Source organism: Talaromyces atroroseus, assembly GCF_001907595.1.
Source record: "Talaromyces atroroseus strain IBT 11181 chromosome Unknown scaffold_17, whole genome shotgun sequence".
Taxonomy (NCBI): Eukaryota; Fungi; Ascomycota; class Eurotiomycetes; order Eurotiales; family Trichocomaceae; genus Talaromyces; species Talaromyces atroroseus.
Window position 1 is genome coordinate 349,847 of NW_017971449.1, and position 25,263 is coordinate 375,109.

General features: G+C 49.3%; 8 protein-coding genes across 8 annotated transcripts, besides 1 other annotated feature; 4 read left to right on the forward strand and 4 right to left on the reverse strand.

Annotated features, from left to right (window-relative positions):
• Positions 1-178: 178 nt before the first annotated feature.
• UA08_09085 (hypothetical protein) lies at positions 179-1,959 on the reverse strand (the record flags this gene model as incomplete). The annotated part of the gene is made up of 2 exons (XM_020263979.1): positions 179-1,617; positions 1,683-1,959. 2 exons carry the CDS (start codon positions 1,957-1,959, stop codon positions 179-181), a joined length of 1,716 nt encoding a protein of 571 aa, XP_020115747.1.
• A 781-nt stretch (positions 1,960-2,740) lies between these two features.
• On the reverse strand, positions 2,741-4,802 carry UA08_09086 (hypothetical protein; the record flags this gene model as incomplete). Its single annotated transcript, XM_020263981.1, has 4 exons — positions 2,741-2,892; positions 2,950-3,805; positions 3,875-4,402; positions 4,476-4,802. 4 exons carry the CDS (start codon positions 4,800-4,802, stop codon positions 2,741-2,743), a joined length of 1,863 nt encoding a protein of 620 aa, XP_020115746.1.
• A 617-nt stretch (positions 4,803-5,419) lies between these two features.
• Positions 5,420-6,504, reverse strand: UA08_09087 (hypothetical protein; the record flags this gene model as incomplete). Its single annotated transcript, XM_020263982.1, has 2 exons — positions 5,420-6,082; positions 6,115-6,504. 2 exons carry the CDS (start codon positions 6,502-6,504, stop codon positions 5,420-5,422), a joined length of 1,053 nt encoding a protein of 350 aa, XP_020115751.1.
• A 2,322-nt stretch (positions 6,505-8,826) lies between these two features.
• On the forward strand, positions 8,827-13,208 carry UA08_09088 (JmjC domain-containing histone demethylation protein 1; the record flags this gene model as incomplete). Its single annotated transcript, XM_020263983.1, has 2 exons — positions 8,827-12,225; positions 12,291-13,208. 2 exons carry the CDS (start codon positions 8,827-8,829, stop codon positions 13,206-13,208), a joined length of 4,317 nt encoding a protein of 1,438 aa, XP_020115750.1.
• Positions 13,209-13,942: 734 nt separating this feature from the next.
• On the reverse strand, positions 13,943-15,690 carry UA08_09089 (hypothetical protein; the record flags this gene model as incomplete). Its single annotated transcript, XM_020263984.1, has 2 exons — positions 13,943-14,491; positions 14,554-15,690. 2 exons carry the CDS (start codon positions 15,688-15,690, stop codon positions 13,943-13,945), a joined length of 1,686 nt encoding a protein of 561 aa, XP_020115846.1.
• A 1,038-nt stretch (positions 15,691-16,728) lies between these two features.
• Positions 16,729-17,382, forward strand: UA08_09090 (hypothetical protein; the record flags this gene model as incomplete). Its single annotated transcript, XM_020263985.1, has 4 exons — positions 16,729-16,768; positions 16,921-16,984; positions 17,033-17,256; positions 17,318-17,382. The coding sequence occupies 4 exons, from the start codon at positions 16,729-16,731 to the stop codon at positions 17,380-17,382; spliced, it is 393 nt and encodes a 130-aa protein (XP_020115847.1).
• Positions 17,383-17,842: 460 nt separating this feature from the next.
• Positions 17,843-18,795, forward strand: UA08_09091 (hypothetical protein; the record flags this gene model as incomplete). The annotated part of the gene is made up of 2 exons (XM_020263986.1): positions 17,843-17,899; positions 17,956-18,795. The coding sequence occupies 2 exons, from the start codon at positions 17,843-17,845 to the stop codon at positions 18,793-18,795; spliced, it is 897 nt and encodes a 298-aa protein (XP_020115844.1).
• Positions 18,796-19,424: 629 nt separating this feature from the next.
• Positions 19,425-19,469: a repeat region (Identified by RepeatMasker using a combination of RepBase library and repeat library created with RepeatScout).
• A 2,165-nt stretch (positions 19,470-21,634) lies between these two features.
• On the forward strand, positions 21,635-25,024 carry UA08_09092 (NAD-specific glutamate dehydrogenase; the record flags this gene model as incomplete). Its single annotated transcript, XM_020263987.1, has 3 exons — positions 21,635-21,929; positions 22,018-24,848; positions 24,920-25,024. 3 exons carry the CDS (start codon positions 21,635-21,637, stop codon positions 25,022-25,024), a joined length of 3,231 nt encoding a protein of 1,076 aa, XP_020115845.1.
• Positions 25,025-25,263: the final 239 nt, after the last annotated feature.

Sequence of the window (25,263 nt, forward strand, 5' to 3'; positions counted from 1 at the left end):
TTTATAACAATTTTATATACTTAACGAGACCCTGAGAAGATTGTCATCGGCCTTCAAGGTCCTCCGAGACCGCTGCATAAGGACTCACTATATAGCTAGGTACCTAGATAGTCCACGAAGGAAGTATATCAATGCTTTAATATGCAGTTTGAAGCTATCCAGCTCGCAATGCTTTTTGTCAGACAGATCGTTTGCTTGCTTTCCCCGCCGGCGGCTTGAATCGTCGCCTTTTTGTCACCTGCGACACAGGATTTGGCGCGCCTGTCGTGGTGTTATACGTAGCATCTGGGTTTGTCACTGTCCACTGAATGGTGCCGTTGCCCTCTCTGTAAGTGCTCTCGAGCGGGCCGACGGTTTTGTATCCCGCGCGTGCTGGGACCTGGCCAGTCGCAACGTCGAGCCCGTTGATGATGCGCTCAAGCATAGTCAATGCAAGCAATGGCTGGTAGAACGGCACCTCGTGCCCGCTCTCGTAGACCCGTACGAACGCAAACTGTCCAGATTGTCGTACCTGGCCATGCACAACGCCGTCGTCGGTCGAGATATTCGCATATCCTGCGCTGCTGAATCCAGGAGAGTTTACCAACAGAGAAATGGCCTGACCACCCAGCCAGTTACAGTTGTAATCCGCGTCACCAGTGTACATGACAACAGTAACACCTTGGTCTAGTAGTTTGCCAAGGTCCTCAACAGTATGCATGATACGTCCGTCATCGCCAGTCGACTTGAACGCATCGAACACGGCATTGTTAACCTCGGTATAGTTCACGTAGGCTCCAAGGGCAGCTAGCACAGAAGGCGTATTGAGATAATCGACGTAAAACTCGTATGGGAAAGGGTCCGGTTCCAGCTCTCGGAGATCATATTCGTCTCGATCCAGATAATCATCGTATATGGATTCGACCTGGTCAGCGCAGAAGCTGTCGGCAACACTGCAAATCTCATCGATGCCTCGTGCCTTGCAGTCAAGAAGCTGGTCGACACAGTTTCCAGGGCCGTAGAGGTTGTTGTACAACTTGGAAGCTATGGAGTCGTTGTATGGATGATAGTCATAGGTATTTCCAGGCCACACTGTGAAGTTGTAGTACGCCTGGTATTGAATAATCGGATCGTACCAACCATTCCCAATCATGACAGACTCGAGAGTGATCTTCTTCGCACCTTGAGGAAGGTTTCGATTCTGTTCCTCGATGTATTCATTGAAGACAGGTCCATAATGACCGCCATAGCTCTCGGTGGCGAAATGGAATGATTCTCGAGAATACTGGGGGAATGCCCCCATAAATCCCTGCAGAGTGAGGTAGAAATTTGGTGCCGCAGCCTGTGTGTTGTTTGCTGTTAGGCTCACATTGGGGTATGAATACGTGCCACAGCCCAAGTCAGCTGCATAGTCAGGGCACGAATTCGAGGGCAACACAATCACATCAGCTGTCTCCGGGTCGGTATATCCTGGAACTGGGGTGGTGTAGGAAAAGCCTGTTTGAGTTGGTTGGTCAATGTATAGCATGTTGGTTGCATTGTTCCATGAGTATGGGTTGCTGTACACATTCCCATTTATATCGACACCGCAGGGTCCATTTTCTACGAAAAGTCCGATTATTGAAGAAGAACCGGGGCCTGTTGCAAAAGATCAGTCAATCAGTCATCATGGCTTCAGTGGTAAAAAAAGAGACACTACACACCTCCATTAATCCACACAGTCAACGGCGCAGTTTTCGGGTCCTGATTGCGCGCCTCAAAGAACCAGAAGAAGATATGCTGGTTCTCTTCAACATCCACATAGCCAGAGAAGCTTTTCACATTGGGATCTGTCTCGCAAATTCCTGTTGGAACTTCCTTGTATCGCACCGGAAGGTCCAAGTAACCCCTCGTTTCAGTGAAATTTGTGGGCGCTGCAACAAATTGAGCCTGTATTGTCGGGATTGCACCCAGCAAGGTAATAAACGATAGTGACCGCATTGCCGAATAGCTAACACAGTGCTACAAAACGAAGCAGCACCTTGTGAGCAAGCGGAATGCCGAGCGGGGGTATTTATTCGATGCCACCACCACGCACTGCGCGTTGCAAATACGTAAATACAAGCAAGCTAGGATTTTTGGCTGTTCTTTAGCGTTGCGACGGATTCAAAGCTTGACTGATGGCGCCTGTAGCTGGCAAGTTGGCTATCGTGATGCATCTTAGTGGCATCCACCGTAGCGGTGATCTGCAGGCAATGTCGGTACAGATCCTGTTTCTCTCCGCGAAGAAAACATTGAATATCAATGCAACAAGCCATTCTAGTTGACGACGCCGCGCCTCAACTGATGTTTAGTGAATTGAGATCGGGGAGTGACCGCCAGCTGGCAATTGAAGCCATACATAGATAGTATAATCGTGCAGGGTGACATCCTGCAGGCCCACTCTTATCGATGCAAAAAAATTGGCATGAATTAATTAAATGCGGAGAGGGCCGTGGCTGATCATTGATCACACAGCTGAAGAGTAAGAAATTGGCGTTGCATGGTGCTTGATAGAACTATCTGTAGGAGAAGGTCAAGAGGAGAAGTCGCCGACTCTTCCGGCGGTGCGAACTCGATCGGAATCGCCCAAAAAGGCAGGTAGGCTAGATTCTTACAACGATGGGATACATTCGCTTGTGCCATGCGTTTTGTTGTTATATACCTAGCTGAAAAAAAAGACTACCAGACTGACATGCCGTATGTCTACAATATGATAAAAAAGAGTAACCAAATGCTTTTTCTAACCGTTGATCTCCCACAGCCTAATCTTGCCCTGCTCGTTGGCAACAGCTAGCAGATTCGACTGCGGCGATATGGCCACCGATGAGATGCGGCCAAAGGGAGTGTTGGATGTAGGCCAATTGCGATAGACGGTGCATGATGGTAGGTGGACTGTACAAGGTTAGATGGCAGGACAAAACAGGATTTATATGCCAAAGGTAGACTTACCAAGTCGCAAGGCATCTCGCTTCCACCGGCTAGCCATAACCATGAATTGTCCATCAGGCGCAAAAACGATCTGTGTGATTGACGTCGTGAGCTGTTCAAGTGCTCGAACCGGGGTGGGATTGCTGGGGATAGCGTCCTCGATCTTTAACTTCTTGGACTGTTCCGCCTGCAAGGCGGCTCCTTGCCATGGCTTGCGGTCGTAGACGTTGACAATGCCGCTCGAACTGCCAATGGCTACCCAGCGGTCGGCTCCGAGATGTGGTCGACCGGAGAGACCACCCAGAGCAACGACAGTTGTGCCGACAGCGCCTGCGTCGGTCCAGCGGCAGACGACACGGCGTTGGCGGATATCGTACTCTGAGATCTCGCCGTTCTTGCTGGCAATCACCATACCATTGCCATCGCTCCACCAGGCAAAGTCAGCGACACCTCCGATGCCATCTACTCGAACCTGCGCTATCCATTGGGCTGTAGTCGCGTCTAGCACATTGATGACACCACCGCCCTTGCGGGCAGAACCTATCAAAGCCACGTATCTGCCACAAGGGGACAACTTGAACTTTTCCATCGACTTTTGTTCTTCCTTTCGATCAGCTGCGGGATTGACCTTTTCAATCTTACCCGAGTCTAGATCCCACACATGGAAGAAACGTCGTCGACCAGAAGCGAAGATTCGGTTGCCGGAGGGAGCAAAGGCGGATGTAGTTAAAGGCGTTTTCCGGATCTGAAGCGAGGTCAAGAGACTGCTGGGGGTTGGGGCATTTGGCGAGATATGGTGTAGCCAGAGAGTAGATGCAGGACCTGAAGAAAGGAGCAATGAATAATGAGGGTGAAAGGACAAAGAATCTATAGACGACTAGTTTATGTCAGTACGAATCACGCTGTAATGCAAGGAGAAAAGAAAGACGGGCGCTGTATCACTTACAGGCTGGACACCTCCAACGTCCTTCAAACGTTGAATATCTATAACTTCCTGACGAAGCTTCACTGGTTTCCCAGCCATGTCACCCTCACTCCCTCTCACAAGATCGCCAGCACCTTGAAGAAGTTTCGCCAGTGGCTTAACTGACACATCAGCATCATCGTCGGTATCCATTTCACTACCGGAAAGCCCATCTTCAGAACCACTGCTGCTGCCACTTCGCTTCTTGCGGTGTTTCCTTTTGATTTCTGGATTGGCCCAGTCAGGCGTGGGATGTAGTCGCAAATACTGTGTGCGTAGCCTCCTTATATATTCCGTCCCGCTGACAACGTCGTCCGACTCGGCGATGCGTAGTTTCCTCAGTCGTTTATGTCCCGCAAGTGATATGGCCATGCGCTCGTCGTCACTATCAACCCATACAGCTGGTCGGCTAACAATGCCAGCTTCGTCTTTGCCTTCAATAGCCAAAACATCGGATGGGTAATCGCCTCCATCTTGTGCTTCCACGGCACCTGAGTCTAGGAAAAAGAGCTTTGGCGCGGGAAATCTATTGGTTAGAAAGAAAAAAAAAAAAGAAAAGAATACGGAAAGACGAGAGACCTACATCGGCATCTGCAACATCATCCATATTCTCTTCAATGTCACCATCCCCTTCTCCATCTTCCTTGTCACTAAGCATGACGAGATCTGTTGATCGTTGCTCTCCATGATTTTTCAACGCCGCTCTGAACCCGTCGTCGTCGCCGAACAGCAGCTTCTCGAGTTTCTCTTCTACCTCGTCCTTCTGCGGAATCTCGTCTTCATCATCATTTTCTTCCTCAGATGAGTAATATCGCATGCCTGCATTATTGAATTCGGCTCGCGGCGCGCTGAGGGAAGAAGATGTCCTGGCCGCACTTGCGGATACCTTCTTCTGCTTTGCGCCAACCATGAGTTTTTGCCGTTGCCAATGTGAATGAAACGCAGAGTATTTATTTATCGTAATGAAATAATAATTTTCGGTATATTCGGTGGTTTTTTCTGCGTAAATGTCCAATTGAATGAGGTGAAGCTGGTCGAGTCTGGTTTTTCAGACTATGAATTTTTTTTTTTTGTTTGCTGCTGCGGCTCTGCGGAAAACATGCCTTAGCGCGCCGCAAAGTGGCAAGTGGGGAGAGGGCCCCGATAAGATAAATATTCTTATATACTCTCAATACTCTCGTTAGATTCAAGACATATATTCTATAATGGTGGGACGGTAGAATATGGGATGCTTCAAACGCAGATTTATAGACAGTTTCTGAACTGCTTGTTTGGGTCGTAAGAACAATAGAGCAGTTATGAACTGAAACACTAGGTAATCAAGATGATCATCTTAAAAATAAAACTTCATGTATCGTGTTTGAAGACAGATAAATATACATGGTGTCCAATCGTCATTCGCGTGTATTAGTAATTCATGAATCGTGAAAGCCAGAAAGAAAGAAACAGAAAAAAAAAAACACCCAACACTCCTACAGGTATCTTAAGAAGCGTAGCCAGCATAAGATGATGCAAGAACCGTCAAGACTAAGTTCGCCGTGTCGAGAAATTGGCTCTGGAGGATGACTCTGGAAGGACATCGGTACCGTCTACCGAGGGATTATATTCGGTGGCTGCGACGTGGACCTTGGATTGACTGCGAGACAAGGGCTTCACATCTTTTCCAGATGCCTCGTCTTCCAACACAGGGTCCACATCGTCTCCTCTGCTGGCTCCTAGAAGGGCACCGTGCAAGTCTCGGTTATCACTCATCAGTTCGTTCCTGGACTCATCGTCGAACGGCTCCACGTCGACGTCTGCCACGACTTTCCTCTTGATAAACGTATCCACGATGTAGTATTGGATGGCGTTCATGAGAAGGGGAAACAGTAGCATCACAAATATAATCTGGAGGGCAGTGTTCCCTTCTGTCCAACGCAGAGCCCAGTCGCCAATCTTGACTATGACAGGAAAAACTTGGATCAGGACGAATACGCAGAACTTCATCCACAAGAGACCGATAAAATATAGCACCGATTGTTTGAACCACCACGTCAGTCTTGGAGGTTGCCCGTAGTTGCCAGACTCTATCGATTCAGGTGGTCGCGCCAGGGGTGTATAGAAGGCCAAGCGGTTGATGACGAGAAGGGAGAAGTATAGTATCGGAATGCCCAAAGTTGTCTTGAACAAATCTGTAGCGTTAGTGCAGCTCTGAAATAATAGCATATAAGAAGCAACCTTACGTCTATTCCAAGATTGAGAAGGTAAAACGAGCATGGGTTAGGCTGGTACTTTTGTCGGATTTCGAAATGGCCAGCAGAGAACATGGACAAGACAAGATTAGCCAAGTGTAGCATGGACGACCCAAACACTTGCTTGGAAACGTCAAAAGCCCATATTTTCAGTGGGCGTTGCGGCCTTTCTCGATATCGCTTGTATACCAAAGACAGCAGTGCTAACGCCCCCAGGGCGGCCTGCACAAGCAGAGAGAATGGGCCCAAAAGCTTACACTCGCCATTCGAGTCGGGAGGTTCGTTCGCATTTGTAGTAGCAACGGCAGCGGCGGAGGCAAGGGTCGTTGTTGACGGTAGTTGTAGTCCAAGCAGTGTGGTTGTCGGGGCTGGGGCTGCCATGGTGGTGCTGCCTCAGGATGCGGCGCCACTAGACGTAGGTGATGCGGAGCATGAGCTGTAAATGCAAACAATATCGATAATAGAATAAGAGATCCTGGGGCGAGTCTTAGAAGATGATCGGTGTTGGGCGACAGTCATGAAACATGATCTGTGGTAGGTGATGTAAAGCTGTAACAGCTTGAAGCGCGATGCGGAGAAGAGGCGGGCGGCTCGTATTTTACCCACCTGCATGCATGCTCGGTTCAATCAATAGTTACGCTATTAAGACTTCCCAGATAATGATATCTACAGCTAAGTGCACAGACGGCTTGCAAGCAAATTCAAAGTTCCCTCATCATGCTGAGGATTTCTGGTGCCATTGTTCTAATCCGAATTCACAGTCGGGTAGCGAAGGCAAAGCAATCTTAAGATGAGTCGTCTCGACATACAGAAAAATTAAGCCTCCCCCCTCACCAACATCTCCTGTAGAACAAAATAGAAAGCAATACCAGGAGTATCCGTCATGACAAATTAACTTCGAATTGACCAGTACACATGTGATTAATGGATTGTAACGAGTTCAATCAAAAACGCCGGAAACCCAAAACAGCCGTAACAAATGGAACACAAGGAGCAAGCAAGCTCTTTGCCCGATACGTGAGTAATTCGCATGAGTCGTTATTCTATCCCGTGTTGCTGTTTGAGACGTTCTAAATTTTCTTGACGTTCCGCGAGGTCTTCTCTTGATCGGGCCATTTTCTCTGGCTGGTGATATAGAACTATAACGAAGGAAGAGATTAGTCTCAAATTTCACAAGCTCTGTTGGCGATGACTGCCTTTGGGGTAACGTACCGACAAGATAACGATTTTGAAAATTGAAGCCGTTCAATTTGTCGCAGGCTTGTTTCGCATCCATCACGTCTTCATATACAACAAACGCCGTACCCTTCGTATTATTCGCAATTCCTTGTCGTATTTGCCTGGTGTTATGAATGTCAGCGAGCCCCGTTCTCCCCCCAAAGCGAAAAAAAAAAAAAAGAAAAAAAAAGGACGGCCCATTGCCGCAGAGGTATCGAGATGGGCTTACCTGATCGGCCCAAATTTGCCAAAAAGATCGAAGAGCTCTTCTGCTGTGACGTTGTAGCTATTGCCATGGATCAGTATTCATCTTGCTCGTTTCAGACAGGAAAAGCGATGCCACGATTCGGGAGACTGGTCGGGTGTAGGCACGAGCAAGTTATTCGGCGAGGGCCTACCTCAGGTTCTTCACAAAGAGAATACTAGAAAAGAAAACGTTGGTCAGCGACGACACTAAAAAGAAGAACTAAGTAGTCGCCATGCCCTTACAGGCCCCAGCGGTACCACCACAACGGCGCTGCACGAGGGGCTTGAGGACAAGGTGGATGGAGGGAGGAAGCGAGGACTAACCGGTTGGCTTCAGGAGCAAGCTTTCGGCTCATTCTTGTATGGAGAAAGAGCCTCTGGTGAGTACTTGTTTAGAAAGTTGGAATAGCACGCCCCAGGACGGAGATTCTGCAGTGTGGAGTTGGGCAATGATGGAGTCTGGAGGTTGCAGAGACGCACGCGATGTCTAAAACGAGGTCTGCCAAGACTCTAAGGCTGGCGGCAAGGCGACGGATGCTGCACTGCGGTGGATGGCGCGCCTCCAGGGCCTTCAAGAACAATAATTGCAACACGCCGCGATTTCCAAGACGGACAATAATCGTTCACTGGGCACTCGGGGTGCTTTTGAGGGCATTCGCTGCGATGTAAGTCGAGCCCCGTGTGCAGAGACCGTCTTGATTGGCCGCCGCCGGGAACGATGCTCTGCCCGCAGCCAAGAAAGAAAGAACTACATACTGCCGCCTGCCTGCTCTCCCACCCGTGACAGACAGACACACTCCCCTCGACTCCCCTCGTCCAATTCATCTCCTCCGCAGACGCCTGTCGTGCACCATCCCTCATAGCTGCGTGCCTGCCTGAGTACCGCTGGCGCCAGCTCTGCGTTCGCCTGGACGCCGCGCTCACTTGCCTCTTCGTCGTCCCAGTCGTCAACCCGCCTCCCTCCTCTCGTTCCCGCGTGCGCCTCGCACCTCTCCCACGTCGGTTTTCCACGCGGAACGTCCCCCTGGCGTGTCTCTCGAGACTGGAGAACCTCGGCATCGTACAGGCATCGCGCGCTGTCCTTGTCCGGGGATGACTTCACCTCGTCGCAGGTGGCCGCTCTCTAGCCTGATTCCCCGCTTCATTCCCGCCTACCGCAAGAATCACCAGCATCGCCTTTCCCTCCTTGCAACCCTCCCCATCAGCTGCGAATCCTATCTCTTCGCATCATAGTTCTCCATGGCGAACACATCGTCTTTCTTAGGTCACCCAGGTGGTCGGCCGAGACAGTACCGTACTCCTTCGCCCCCGCGACGCGCTATCGAGCCGATATCTCCTGCTCTCAAAACCGAGCGCCATGCCTTTTGGAATGAACGCAGCGTCTTCTACCCTCGAGGCTACGATGGAAATCTACACAGCATTGCAAATGGCCCCTCTCGACAGTCAATTGGGACCAGTCAGTCCCGCGCCTCGTTTAACAGGCCAGCGACACAACCGAAAGCTGGCCACGGTCACCACCGAGCCAGCTCAAGCATTGAAACACTTGCGAACATAGCACTAGCGACAAGTCCCAGGTTTCCTTCTTCTATGTCGTTTGAGCCTTCTCGAAATGCAGTGGACGCAGATTCCTCGCCCCTGTTCCCATCGACCGACGCTGAACCCGAGCGGCCTGCTAAACGCGCGCGGTCGGAGAAGGCATCGCCTGCATTCCAACGTATTGACGCACGGCCGTCGACCAGCCATGTTGCCATCCCAGATAGCATGAAGACTGACGCTGAACTTCTGTTGAATTTCGCCCGCCCGACTAATTTTGCGCCTCCTCGCCAGTACGCGCCTCCTACTAAAGGCTTTGATCGGCCTCCCCAGCATTTTGCAATGGACCAAAGGTTGCCTTTAGGCAATGGCGCTATTTCAAGTTTCCCGGGCTCATTAACAGACGTCTTGTCCGGAAGTACTGAGTCACCCTCGCGGTTACGATCTCATTCGGATGGATCAGCTGCTATTGCGCGGCCAGTTATTCCGGGATTACGACCGAACACGAGTTCCTCCATGTTACCTGGAACTTCCTGGGAGGGGGATAATAACATACAAAATCCGTTGCCAAACTTACCAGATGAGCAACAATTTGTTCAGCCACCAAAACGCCGTCCTACCATTAGTGATGGGGCCATGGACTTTGGTCCAAAGACAAAGGAAGAGGCGGCGCAATCAGAAGAAATTGCTCCAACAAACTGTGCAGCATGCCATCTAGTGCGCATGGACGTGAATAGCGAGGATCAAGGTGCAGATACTTGGATTAAATGCGACGGCTGTGAGAGTTGGCATCATATTGTCTGCGCCGGCTTCAAGAACGACCGTGAAGTCCGCACAGTCGATAAATTCATCTGTCGGAAATGCCGTCCAGTTCACGGCCAGACTACTTTTGTCCGCAAGTCATCTCGCGCAAGAACAGCTATCGACTACGCAGGTTTGAACCAGGGCCTCGTCAAGACTTCCACGGATTCCTATGAGCACCATTATATCCAGCCTATCAAAGATGGAAGGATACAATTTCTACCGGAAAATTTCCCGCGCATGAGAGCGGAGCTAGTGACTGCGGAATTTTTTGAAAGGGGAGTCGGCATGACCGAGCCTATTGTCATTCCAGCTGCCCTTAACCCTCGTACCTCTGTTGACATGACGGAGCTGGACTCTGCTTTCGACAATCTGGCGAGCGAAGCTCCCACCCAGGAGATGTTTGATGAGCTACTGGAAAATTATCCGGACGAGCCTGAGACGGTCATCGATTGTGGGCAAGACACATTAGATATGGTAATCCCAAGGGGCCTCACAGTTCGCACTGTCGCTCAACTGTATGGGCCAGAGGAAAGAGTTGAAGTCATTGACGTTAAATCTCAGCAAGGCGAGGACAAAAGGTGGAATATGCAAAAATGGGCCGATTACTATGAGAGCACAGGGAAGAAACCCGTGCGAAACGTCATCAGTCTGGAAGTATCGCAGAGCCAACTGGGCAAATTGATTCGTCGACCGAAGATCGTTCGTGACCTTGATCTTCAGGATTCTGTTTGGCCGAGCGAGCTCACGGCTGTCGGTGATTACCCCAAAGTTCAATTCTATTGCTTAATGTCAGTGGCGGATTGCTATACGGATTTCCACATTGACTTTGGGGGTTCCTCGGTCTATTACACCATTCTCAAGGGCAAAAAGACATTCTTTTTCATACCTCCGAAGGAAAAGCATCTGAAAAAGTACGAAGAATGGTGCAATTCTCCGGCCCAGGATACAACGTTCCTCGGTGACCAAACCAAGGAGTGCTATCGAGTGGATTTGGAAGAAGGCGACACCATGCTTATCCCTGCTGGCTGGATCCATGCAGTATGGACGCCGGAGAACAGCCTTGTTATTGGGGGCAACTTTCTCACTCGCATGAACTACGGAATGCAGATCAAAATCGCAAAGATTGAAAAGGACACCAAAGTTCCGCGCAAATTCAGATACCCCTTTTTCCAGAAGATTCAGTGGTACACTGCGCTGAAGTATTTGAATGATGATCCTATTCCGGATACGGTTCTTGATGCCTTTACTCATGATGAACAATATCGCTTCTACCGGCAGTTTCCCATCTACTATGAGTTTGGAGAAAGGGAGAATCGCTCAGCCCCGGGCTCTCCTTATTACAATGCACGCTTCTATTCACAGGCAGAGTTGGAGGGATTGCCTGAGTTGCTTAAATACCTTTTGCGAACTGCACTTGTTGCTGGTGGGTACTCCGTAGACGGGGTTACAATAGAGAGCCGCGTCGCGATCAAAAAATCCATTCCCAAGATGCAGGGAGAACCGCTCGAGGTAGTCAAGAAATTTGCGGTCTGGATAGCTTGGAAACGAGGAAACGAATATCCCGCTCCATGGATACGGCCTGGCGTCATTTCCAGTACATTCAAAATCGACCAACTGGACAAAAGACCAGCTGGACGTCCTAGTCGTCGGTCCGAGCGACATGCAGATGCTCAAAAGATGTATGCGGAAAGGCAAAGCCTCCAACTCATTTCTGATCAGCTTCCGGAATCTCAGAACCCTATTCTAAGCTCCACGCCCAATCCTCCTGACAACGTAATTCAGCCGCCTCAACCGGTTCCAGTGGTCATCAACCCGGCTGTCAATAGTCCAGTCATCAGCACTAGCCCGACTACTAAAGAGGAATCTCTCAAACCTCGAAATACAACAAAAGGTTCGGGTTTGGGACCGAAGCGAGTAGCTTGTGATGCATGTCGGAAAAGGAGGATACGGTGCCGCCACAAGGATGAGCAGAGCGATAGCTTGCCACTAGGAGTGTCACCAAACCCGCCACATCCAGGCGCTATGTTTGACGCTGTTGATCCGCAGAGGCAGTCTATTCTGGCCCATGATGCAGCTTCTGTACTTAATGCGCTAGCATTTGTTGCCACGGAGTCGACCCTTCCGGAAGGCAGCGAGCATATGGCACTGAATACGAGTGACGGGTATCCTCGAGACAACGTCGGTCTCTTGAGTGGTATCTCGCAATCGGCGTTTCCACGGTCCATGGATGGCAGTCTAAACGGTATTAGTGGTGGAAAGAAGGGGAGAAGTAAGGCGTGCGACGAATGTCGCAAGAGCAAGGTAAAGAAATGTTATTTTACTTTATTCAGATATTTACTCCCTATGCTAACGTTTTTTTTTATCAGCGTCGATGCATTCATGACGAGTATGGACGAATCGACCCTGTCAAAGCGCAGGAACGGTCAAAACCTCGAGCGACTTCGTCAACGAAGCGGGCGAGGCCGAGTGAAGACGGCATTGATGCAGCGACGATTAAAAAGGTTAAGCCAGAAGCTGGCGCTGTCCCTGGCATCGAGGACGACCAAACCACTGTGCCTTACTTTCCTACTCCCAGGACTCACCTCCTAGACGAAGAGCAACCGCCGCATCACAAACATGACAATGAAGTGCTGTCAACAGTACAGTCTCCACCAGAAGACAAGCCCGTCCAGTTGAAGCATCTTGAAGCAGAGAACGCTTCATACACTTTATCTCCAGGTGCAAAGACCAATGGAGACGCAGGGACGATAGATCAACCGACAAATCCACTAGTATCCCCGCCTACTTCACTTGCAGGGGAAACAGAGGTATTACCGCCAGATCACCATCGTCACGACGAACTTCATAGCAGCAGCGTCATTGTCGAAGGTGAAACCGAGATACTACATACACCGACATCAAGCTCTCGCCACTCATCCCGTCAACCACGCCAGGTCGATCGATATATTCCCGAGCAAACACATCACGCAACAAAATCAACAGCAGCATTAACACCATTCTCTCGACAGACGGCAAAGCCTTCAACAAAGAAATCATCCTCTCGACCTAGTTCATCACACACCAAGAAAAGCGCCTCGCCCAGCATTGACAAAAAGCAGCAATCAACAACAACCACCACTTCTCGTCCATCCTCATCGCATCGGAACACTGCTCCTGTAAACAAAAACGTGAAACGCGAACGAACCAGTTTCACAGCCGAGGACACCGACGCGGAGAGTCTGAAGTTAATCAGAGAGATCCAGGAACAGGAATTCGGTCTTCGACGACGGACTACGCGCGTTTAAACACTTTTTTCATACCATCTACTACTTTTTTTTTTCTCTCTCTCTCTCTCTGTGTCCCTGTCTCTTATGTCTCGCCCAACTTAGGTCTACCATATTCATTATGTTACCCGCAATGCAATGCTATCGACGACTTTTTTTCTTTCCTCTTTTCTTTCTTTCCTATTATCATGATGACTCAGACTTGATCATTTAACCTAGCTCTGTGCAGTTTCTTTCTTCTCTCTTTCTTATTCCTTGAGTGATAATCAGTATATTGGCGTTTCCTTTTTTTTTTTTTTCCATTTCGTGTTTCTGTTATGATCCGTTCTACAGGCTGTTTGGCGTATAGTTCACTCCTCTTTCTTCGGTCTTTTATTATATCTCTTTCTTGTTGTTTTTGTCTGTCCACTGTCCACTGCTCGTCGGTTAATTGATTAGAATGAGTATCAATCAATAATCAATTTCTGTTTATTCTCGTTTTGTTTACAGATAGATAGATACTTGTTTGCATATATTATTTATCTATATATATATATATACGCTATCTAGATTAGATTATCTTCTTCTTCTATGAAAAAGCAGATCAAGTCAAGTCATCAAACGTAATGTAATAATCATAAAGCATTTAGAGAAACGATATCGTGGAGGGGGTATAAGAAACGAATAAATAGATAACAAGAGAAGAGCTAGTGTCATGGTTCATCGGGACAGAAAAAGAGAGGAAGGGGAGAAAAAAAAAAAAAAGGAAACGCGTGCTACCTAAATGATGATGAATCGCGTTCGGAAGATAGCGTGTTATGGTTCTTCATCATCATCAGCGCATTTGCGCGACGGCTCATGATCGAGCCCAGATCTTCATCCTCCGGTTCTTCGCCGACGCCCACGCCAACCCAGCGCTTGAGGCGTTTGTCCTCCTCGACGGAATTGCGGATTACGCATGAATGTTCGAAGCGTCCTTGGCATACTTTTCGGCGGCCGAGGTGCTTGAAGCGTGGTCCCAGGGGTCCATTGACGTAGTGGTATTGTCCTGCGAACCGGTACTGTCGTCGGTCGCCTAGCTGGTAGAACTTGTCTCCCCAGTGACCGTTGAAATAGAACCACTGGGTTGGCGAGAGTGGAGAAAGATTTGACGCGCGGAGATCATCTGTTAGGTAGTCGTATGTGTAGTAGTGCGAGTTGTAAAGAGGGTCCCATAGCGGGCCGCGGTCTGTCGTGTCGTGAAGCAGTCCCCAGGGGAGAACGTACTCATGGATCCCGGGGGTGGCATACATAGCATGGGTGCCAGTTGCTGAATACACAACGGGCTAAAGAGCAGTCAGTATGTATTTATTGTTTATATGTGTACGTATAGTTGTGACAAACGTACCCTCTTACCCCGCTTCTCAACACTCTCGTAGCTAAAGGCCTCGCCAGCAGTATGCGCACTCAAGAATAATGCCTTCGGATGGCCCTTGTAAAATCGCACCATTGTATGCTCCCAGTCGCCGACGTGATTGCCGAACCGGACGTCAAAAACTGTATTTCCGAGGTTGTAGCTGTAGAAAAAGAACCAAAATGCATCTATAACATCGTTGCCCTTGTCAACGACCACCAAGACAGCGGGTGCGTCGCTACGTCCACGGCTTATTTCACTGTCTTGTTCAGCAGACTCGACAGGCTCAATAGGTTTGCCCGCATATCTTTTGCGGAGCTCTTCGCTATCCATCTTCAATCCAAATGCATCTGGATCTGCGGACTCGGCATCCATAGGATCATCCCAGCCACCAGCATCGTACCATTTGTTGCGGTCATCATAATCATTAAAAACTGGGGTCTTATTGCCAGGTGTATCGTGGTCTGGTTCCTCAGGTTCCACTGGTTCGCCGGGTTGGGGTATGGGAACATTCCGCTCTGATCCCAGCCAGTCCGGCAGAGTCTCCACATCATCGTCGCTCGTGAGGTAGACGTATCTGCCCAGCTCCCATCGGTTCAGCTCATTCAAATCCTGCAGTGACGGGTGTTTCCATTTGGCCTGGACTGGGGTGTAGTTCAACTGTGGAGTAGTATAGACCAAATGCTCTGCAATGTCACTCGGCCAGAAGTTCTCGCCCGAAAACAAGTGCACCAGAGGCGCATACTCTAGCACATACTCCGGGATTTCACGCAGGACTTTCTCATCGTTGGTCCAGTTTGCCGAAATATCCTCTGCAACAGTCCAGTCCATCCGCCAGCTCTCGTCTCGATCATCCATGAGCGATTGATTATCTTGGACTATCTTAACAGACCTCGAGCCAGGGTGGTCCCGCCGAACGTGGGCAATGCCGCAAAGCCCGAAGAAACGGCAGAACTTGCGGTCCCACCATGATTTTGAGGTTGCCAGCCATTCTGCTTCTTCCAGGTCTTCTTCGGACCAGACAAATAAAGACGGCTTGACGGCACGGACCAAGCTAATAATCGATATGTAGGCGATCAGACTTGAAAGCGTAAGGATGATGAGTTTCGAGACGGGACGACGACGAGCCATTAGCAACGACTGTTCTCGAGTTCCCGCTCGAGACCGGATCTATTCAACAAAGGTTGACCGGCAGTGCCGGATAACAGAGGAAAACCTCGAGACTTTACTTCGCTTGTCTCTGATCGGATAGAGAATATAAAAGGACGACAGTTGTAGGAATATGTCGCTAAAGATAGGGTCAGGATCGGTGACAGACGCAATGATGAGTCGTACACCAGTCAGCGGCAAGAACGTCGAGACAAGCACGGTGAGGGCGAGGGAAGAAGAGATGCGCCGAGGGAGGATGAGGCGGGGAGAGAGAGAAAGAGAGACACCAGCAGACGAGGCGTGAGTGATTCACAGAGGAAGTCAGGAACGCAGCGACGGGAAGCACGGCAGCCGTGATCAGATCAGCCATGCCGCTGGGCACCAATCACAGCGCGCGACGACGGGGCGGCAGCGAATCGGCATGCGAGTGTTCCGCACGCAGCCGATTTTTTCTTTTCTTTTTCTTTTCTCCTTTTTATCTTTTCGTTTTCTGCTCTGCTATAACTATATGCTCGGTCTCGTTATACGTCTGACGGGATACTAGACTGTCATAGAGTTAACTAGTTAAGTTACTGATCCTTAATTACATCATCTACTTGTTACTTATCGATACGTTATCGATAAGTGGGAGTCGTGTTCTTTCCGAAGAGTCCGAATATTCACAACGAATGTTGCTGCGACGTGTCAGATTTTAGTTTCTCTTTGCTATTTGGATCTACTATTTATTTTTTTCTGTCTTGATACGGAATACTTCGTCGCAAATTTGAGAGTCTGCATGCACGATAAAAGCCGTGTTATTAATCAATGAAGGTTCTGCTGATTGGCCCAGTGCATAAGCTTAAAAATAAGCCTCATTGCGCTTAGTTTCTGAAGAACATCGTGACACCAAAAGCCCTATTTAGGGCTACATACAGATTATAACCTTCATGTAAGGACGTCCAGTTGCGGTAGATAGCATATGAATAGAACGATCTAGAGAAAAAATCCTTCATTGGCCAGCTAAAATACTTCCAACACCCAATGGATGGGGTTTGTCATCGCCCGCGCATAACTAACGCAAGTGAGTTATTCTGTCTTTTGCTGAATCTATTGGATTATTTTGAACATCAGAGCCCAAATGGAGCTCATTTATGTCTTGTATTTCCGGTCATGATTTCTGATGGCGAATCAATGACTGTCACTGGAAGACCACATGGAGCTGAATACGTGCAGAATATATCCAAGCAGATATTGCTGGCCTTGGATTTTCTCCATGGACAAGGGATAATTCATTGCGGTATGTCGACATTTTTTTTCTATTGACTAACGCACGCCTAATTAACAGGCCCATTGACCTACAGCCTGCAAACATCATGTTTCCAGTTGTAGGTACCTCTTCTAGCGATGACTTCCTGCAGCCCCCGGAGTTCAGTCCTGTCACATGGCTTGGAGGAGTGGAAAAGGATGATAGTGCGCCACGGTATTTGATGGCTTCACAGAGGATTCGAGGGACTCTGGATAATGCAGACCTCTCCACATTATTAGTGAAGATTGGCGACGTAGGGGGAGGTAACGTGCCACTTCTGAGCTTCTAGTACGAGGACAGACTCTCACATTTATGACATTATAGCTACATTGGGTCAGCAGCATGATGAACTACTACCAGTAACCCCCAACAGCTTTACGTGCACCTGAATTGATTTGCCAGCAGAGTTGGTATGTCAATCACGACAATCAACAAACGCTCTGCTTAACCATGCTTTTATAGTTGGGAAGCCTAGTACTTCATAAAGGAATAATCTTGAATTAGGACGTCTCCAGGTCAAGTATTCTGTTAAAGTGGATTCGAAGACCAAGACTTTATATAGTATCGGAGTCTCAACATATAATACCAGATAAAATCTTACATAAATTATCGTCCTAACCTGAAATATCAACAGATTTATATATCCCATATACCGCGACTTTGGTATTTTACCAGTATAAACACCTGAGATGAAATTGGAGGATTTGGTGTCGGCCGAGCGGTACATAGTTTATCCGGGTTCATGATGGAATGAAGTTGGTTGAAGGAATTACTTTGGCCAAGGTCGGTAGTAACGATTACATATTTTTTGGGAACATTGACGTTGACTTATCGACCAACAACGTAGCCATGCAGAATACAGCAGACTCAGAGTATGAGTATGAGTACGACGAGACCGAGACAGAGGTATGCTATGTCATCTACCAATATTCAGCTACTACTCGCGACGCTGACTTTTCCAGACATTCTACGTCAACATTGATCTAACATCGTACAATGGTGCCCTTCGCCAACCGCGCCGCGGGGTAGCATCTGGCGACACCGCAGACGAGCAAGAAGCCGAGAAAGGCCCCTCCCCAGCAGACAGGCAAAACGCAGAAGACGAACAACAACAAGAAGAAGAGGAGGAGGAGGAGGAGGAGGAGGAAGAAGAAGAGTCGGGCGACGCGACTGCGGAAGCGGAGGACATCGAGAGTGCGGGCCGACTTCAAATCATGGAACTGCACGGCAAAAACCCCTTCGTTTCCTACCGCAACCACATCTTCAGCTGCGAATGGGCCGACATGATTGGCACAGATATGCATTTCGTCAGCCACGAGGACACCTCCGCCGAGCCTGACCCGACCTATGTAAAACACGCCGAGAACTATTCGCTGATTGCTACGAACGGGATCAAGATTATGGGACGGAGGGCGCGTCTTACGGCTGCCAATGGTGCCGTGTCGAGAGAACAGGTCGACAGGCCAGAGCCAGATACTGGGTCTGCGCAAGTGCGCTTTCTCCAGGAATTGATGGACATCAAGCGGGAACGGGGAGAGAAAGACATGATTCAAATGACGTTTGGGACTAGACGTGGGAGGAACTTTGAGGCTAAGATTGGGCGGTGGGCGAACACTGACGAACGACTCGAGATGATTTATCAGTTGAATCGGGCGGCGCTGGGAGGCGACCAGAACGCGCTTGCGAATTTGGAAGAGTTGTACGCCCAGATAGAGGCTGATGTCGATGATGTTGACGTTGAGGATGTCGTGACTGGTTCGTCGAATGTCAATGCTGCCTCGGAAACAGTACCATCAGGCTAGACGCATATGCGCGACGATGCGTTTACGGACATACGGACAGTCATTGCAGCAGACTACTCGGACAAGAAAAGCAACGATCTATTCCGACAAAGACAGCAAGATTAATAATAACCCATATTATAGCAAACCGAACAGCGGAGTTTTTTTATAGAAAAAACAAAGGTGTATGCCAACACCCAATCCTCGCAACGCCATGCCTGATGAATCACATTCATTACACCAAAAAAATCTCCTTCCATTTGATTGCGTCCTCGACTTTTCAACCAGCCAACTTTGTCCTGTCTAAAGAGGACCGTGTCTAGACGGAAAGCCCACCGGCGACGGCGGCGGGGGAGGCGGATTCTGGAAATGATGGTCCGCAAATTCGATGTGTGTCGAGGATGAATTCTTCGAGCTTGATATAAACGACTTGGGTAGCAGTGAACCCGATGCCTCGAGGGCACGAAAGACGTCTTGATGGTTGAGGGGAACAGCTGGGGACTGGGTTGGTTGTGAGTCTGGGGTTTGACGCATTGCCGATGCCATTTGGAATCTTCCTGTCGGATGCTTTGTTTGGCAAGGGTTGACGACTATCGAGATATGAAGGTAAAACGATGGATGAAGAACTGGTTTTGCGTGTTCGGCGTCCGAAGGTCAACTGTCGGTCGGTGACGATCAGCGGCAAGGGATCCCCTAGCAGCTATTCATTCAAGAAATAATATCAGTACCATTATTTAGATAACAGAAACAACACAAGGACGGACTCACCTAGCTTCAACGGGACGGAAGAATTCGAGAGAAGGAGAGAGAACTGGAGAATGAAATTAAGGGGAGGAATTCGCCGGAAACTAGAAAACACCATCGTAATAGCCGGCATGCCTAGACCTATACAGCCATCTATAATTGGCCTGATCAAGGGATCGTATGCCTAAGGGACGGTATGACAATGCTGCCAACTCCAGACGGACGGTCATCTTGGCAGACAAGTCGACAAGTCGACAAGCAGCTGGCTGTTGAACTAGCGGACCGGTCATCCATCGTAGCAACACCCGTAGCAAGGCTGGCCTGCCAGTCAAACGGGGAGCTGGATATGAGGATCATGATTTGTTGCCTTGCATCGTATTGCTAAGAAGTCCCAAGCGGGAAATCTAATTTCCCCATACTTCTGCCCCATCCTTCAGTAATCTCTCCGGATGGGGAAATCTGGGGGAAATTTGCTGTGTATTCCTAATTACTCCGCAGACACTTGTGCTTTGGCATCGGTAACTAGTTAACGAATTCGCCTACTTACGTAAATTCTGCGACGCCTCGCTTATTGACGGTCTATGATCTATGACAGTCAGTGTACGGAGTCGCTGAGGCTCACCGCTTGTCTGAGCCATGCATGCACGGACTGGGATGAAGAGACGAGATTCTAGTTATAACTACGTAGCTAGTTTAAGTTAGTTGGTTGACCAAGGCCGCCCCTGACTAAGGCGTAAATCCCGTGATATTGTCCCGTGACCGCGACACGAACGCCAACGAACTCTGCCACGCACGTGACGGCCGCTTTTGCACGATCGCCGACACGTGGCTTACTGGCACACACACATCTAGACGGACTTGCGGACACCACTCTCTATGGTATACGTGTATATTGCAATTGTGCTATATTGTATACTAATATTATGGGTATATGCACACGAGGATGAGAAAATCCCTCACGTGTATCATGTCATACCGCATTGCAGCATCTGTAGTGTATTGTGTTTTTTTGTATATATATTCGTCTCACTTGCGGGGTTTAACGCAAGATCGCCGCCCCACTGGCCAGCAGCCTGGAACATTCTTTGGTAGTAATCTAAATCCTTGCAGAGAATTTTTTTTTTAAAGATTTTCTAGTTTTTTTAGTTTTTCCCTAGATGAGCCACTTTTCGCAGCTGGTCGTCTCGCACGCGTCGGCAGGTCGTGATTCGTCCCGACGCCGGTCGGCAAAAGAAGATGGAGTTGCCTGCTATTCTCCTTTTCGGGCTTCAAATATTCACCACAATACATGCTGAGAGTTCGTTAGTATGTCTGAGGTAATGTTCATATTAGCACCAGCACAGCCTCGTCTGGAACAAGCAATCGGATCCAATTGCGGTGGCGCAAGAAACCACTCGCAGGAACGGGGGACAGTTTTCTCCTTTTTGCGCCATTTATCCCTCCCCTCCTCTTTGTTTGGTGCGCACTTGTGAGTCATCCCAGCTAATAATAGGATTGTACGGAGGTTTCGAGATAGCTGCATGCCAATGGCATCGGCCCGGTATGCCGACGCTGATAGTGTGGATTCCTGGCATCCACTGTTTGAGTCTAGATAGTGGCAGAACGGAAAAATTGGGAGCTGTGGTAGATTTGCTTAATTGATAGATAGCAAACCGAACAAAATAAAAACCAAAATTGCTGGCCGTGCCTGACCGCATCTTGCCGGCCGCAAATCATGTGCCGCCGCTGACGTGCACGCTTTCCTTTAGTTAACTAAGTATTTATATCCCACCTCCTCCCCTCAACCACTCAATGCTCCCCCCTCCAATCCACCACTCACTCAATTCCCCCCCATTGAAACGTGTCCGTCTCATTGCCTCGTGCATGGCGTCCCCTGTCGTGCTCCCACTGCTGTTTGTACTCGGATAACCCTCCCGGAGCTCTGCTCATTTGCCCGTCAGTTGTGTCACAGCTGTTGCAGCCTCGATTGCAATCGGCAGCTCCAAGCCAGAGATAACACCACGGTATGCTCTTCTCTTTACCTCTGGCCCTTTCTCTCTCTCTTCTCCTGCCTGTGATTTTGCACCTCGCTGACCGACTCTCATCCAGACCTCAACCCAACCCAACCCACCACACCATGTCAATCGATCCCACTTTGTCCGAGGGCCACTTGCCCTCCCCTGCGCAAACCGGCCTGTCAACACCGCAGCTAACTGTCGGCAGTGGATCGTCAGGTGCTGGAACCCCCATTGGATTTCAGCGTTACCCCCATAACAAACACCTCGACCATGTCATTAGAACTCCTGGTCGTCAACCGTCGCCGCAGCCAGTTCATCTGGGACTGCCCGGACAACAACACAGGGTCCTCACCGAGGAAGGCTCTGGCTATATCTCTGCCAAGTTCGAAGGCAAGCAGGAGCAAATGGAAAAGGGTAAGCATAACATTGGCAGACCTTCCTTTTTTTTTTTTTTTTTTTTTCCCTTCCCTTTTGTCTAGCTGTCTAACGGAATTAATTGCAGTCATGGACCGCCTCGAGGAAAAGGGCTTCTTCCCCTCCGATTTCGTCGTCTCAGAGACCACGTGGTTCTACAACATGCTAGGAATCGACGATATGTACTTCCAGACCGAGTCTGTCGAGTCCATAGTCACCCAGATCCTATCTTTATATGCCGCCAAGGTTGCTGCGTATGCCCGAGATGACAAGCGCCTCGAGATTCGCCTGGACAAGGAGGACGAAGACCACGCCGTCTACATCGATACCAGCAAGCCCGGTGTTACCTCGCTAGACGGCCCGAATTACGAGTCCCGTATAGACTCGAAATACGTCGACGGCTCCCGACCCGGGCGAAGCTATCGAGTAGAGAGTTTCCGCTCGACGAGCCCTCTTCCGGGTGAGGAAGAGCAACAGCTGCGTTGTTACTTCGTCTACAGATGCCAGTTCGCCAATCCCAAGCCGGGCCCAGATGAGACCAACATTGAGATCGTCGGAGAGAAGCGCTTCCTCCAAAAGGCCACTGCTAATACCAAGGCCATCTATCAGGAGATCATCACCAACGCCGTGTCCCGGACCGGTCCTGTCATCGAAGTCTTCGACATCGAGAATAGCCGGGAAAAGCGCCTGGTCGTGGCTTACCGTCAAGGATCCGCCATGGGCATCTTCAGCGCTCTTTCAGACCTGTATCATTACTACCGTCTGACCAGCTCGAGAAAATACCTCGAGAGCTTCTCCAACGGCATCACCGTTATCTCGCTCTACTTGAGACCCATCAACAATGCGGAAATATCGCAAAAGTATCCCCCCATCGAGGCTGCCATTCACCAGATTGTGAAGGAGGTTTCGCTCTTGTACTGCATTCCGCAGAACCGCTTCCAAAACCACTTTGCTACCGGCCGTCTGAGTTTGCAGGAGACTATTTACTCCCACTGTGCCTGGGTCTTCATCCAGCAGTTCTTGAACCGGCTTGGGTCCGAGTATACTTCGTTGACAGCACTTCTGGATTCTGGCAATAGCGTTCATGCAGAACTTTTATCCAAAATCAAGAAACGACTCCGCACTGAGACATTTACCTCTGATTACATCTTTGAGATCATCAACAAATACCCTGAACTCATCCACAAGCTATACCTCGACTTTGCCAGCACGCATTACGTGCAAACCGGAGATCCACAAGATGATTTTCTTCCCACGCTCAGTTACTTGCGCTTGCAAGTCGACGAGGTCCTGGACGATGCGAGACTTAAGGAACTCATCAGTCGCACTGCTGTTAATGAGCACGATGAGATGGTCATGACGGCTTTTCGCACCTTCAACAAAGCAATCTTGAAGACAAATTTCTTCACTCCCACCAAAGTTGCACTGAGCTTCCGTCTTCACCCAGACTTCCTGCCAGAGCACGAATACCCGCAACGTCTTTATGGAATGTTCCTCGTAATCAGCTCCGAGTTTAGGGGCTTCCATCTTCGCTTCCGTGATATTGCTCGCGGTGGAATCCGAATTGTCAAGAGCCGAAACAAGGAAGCCTACAGTATCAATGCTCGGTCTCTATTTGACGAGAACTACAATCTTGCCAACACGCAGCAGCGCAAAAACAAAGATATCCCCGAAGGTGGCGCCAAAGGTGTCATTCTTCTCGACGTCGATCACCAGGACAAAGCTCGTGTGGCGTTCGAAAAGTATATCGACAGTATCCTCGATCTCCTCATTCCCCCAACGAGTCCCGGTATCAAAGACCCCATTGTTGATCTCCATGGCACGGATGAAATTCTTTTCATGGGCCCAGATGAGAACACCGCGGACCTGGTTGACTGGGCCACTGAACATGCCCGCAAGCGAGGCGCGCCATGGTGGAAGTCATTTTTCACTGGAAAGAGCCCCAAGCTTGGCGGCATTCCTCATGATGCCTATGGCATGACGACGCTTTCTGTGCGTCAGTACGTTCTCGGCATCTACCGCAAGTTGAAGATTGATCCATCGACTGTGAAGAAGCTGCAAACCGGAGGACCCGACGGCGATCTTGGCTCTAACGAGATCCTGCTTGGTAACGAAACATACACGGCAATTGTTGACGGATCAGGTGTGATCGTTGATCCCAACGGCCTTGATCGCGAAGAACTTGTGAGGCTCGCGAAGAAGCGAGTGATGATTTCACAATTCAATGTATCCAAGCTGTCGCCTGAGGGATACCGCGTCCTCGTCGACGAATCCAATGTGAAACTGCCATCAGGCGAGATTGTCAACAACGGAATGCTCTTCCGCAACACCTTCCACCTGCGCAAGGATTCCCCGGTGGATCTCTTTGTGCCTTGCGGTGGACGGCCGGAATCGATCGACTTGAGCACGGTGAGCAAGCTGATTGTGAATGGAAAATCGGTGATTCCATATATCGTCGAGGGCGCGAACTTGTTTATCACGCAAGATGCGAAGCTCCGATTGGAAAAAGCAGGCTGTATCTTGTACAAAGATGCCTCGGCCAACAAGGGAGGTGTCACATCGTCGTCACTCGAGGTGCTGGCGTCGCTGTCCCTCGATGACAAGGAATTCGTGCAGAACATGTGCGTTGCCGCAGACGGCACCGTGCCGGAATTCTACCAGGCGTACGTCAAGGAAGTGCAGGAAGTCATCAAACGCAACGCCACGCTCGAGTTTGAGGCTATATGGCGCGAACACGAACGCACGGGTTTGTTGCGCAGCGTGCTCAGCGACCGACTGAGTCTGGCGATTACGAATCTGGACGAGGAGCTGCAGAAGACAGCCTTGTGGGAGAATGTGGAATTGCGGCGCAAGGTGTTGGAAGATGCTCTTCCGCGACTTCTTTTGGAGAAGATTGGTTTGGACACGTTATTGACCCGGGTATGTTCATTCCGATTCCTATCTAGACATGTATCAATATGTATATGTATACTAAATCTTTGATTCATCAGGTCCCCGAAAGCTACCTCAGGTCGATCTTCGGCAGCTACCTTGCCAGTCGCTTCGTGTACGAATACGGCAGCAATCCCAGCCAATTTGCATTCTTTGATTTGTGAGTCCACCACTGTTGATGATATTACATTTTACTAACGCGTTGTTCTCTGCAGCATGTCTAAAAAATTTTCGGCTGAAATGTTATCCAAACAACCAACTTACTAACTACTTAATGTCTGGATGATTGCATCCTTTTTCAACATATTATCCTTATATCGATAATGGAGAAGAGCAAACTTTTTTATTGTCTCTATCAAACTAACTCATGAGGATGAGCGATGTGTGTGTGTGTGTGTGTTAT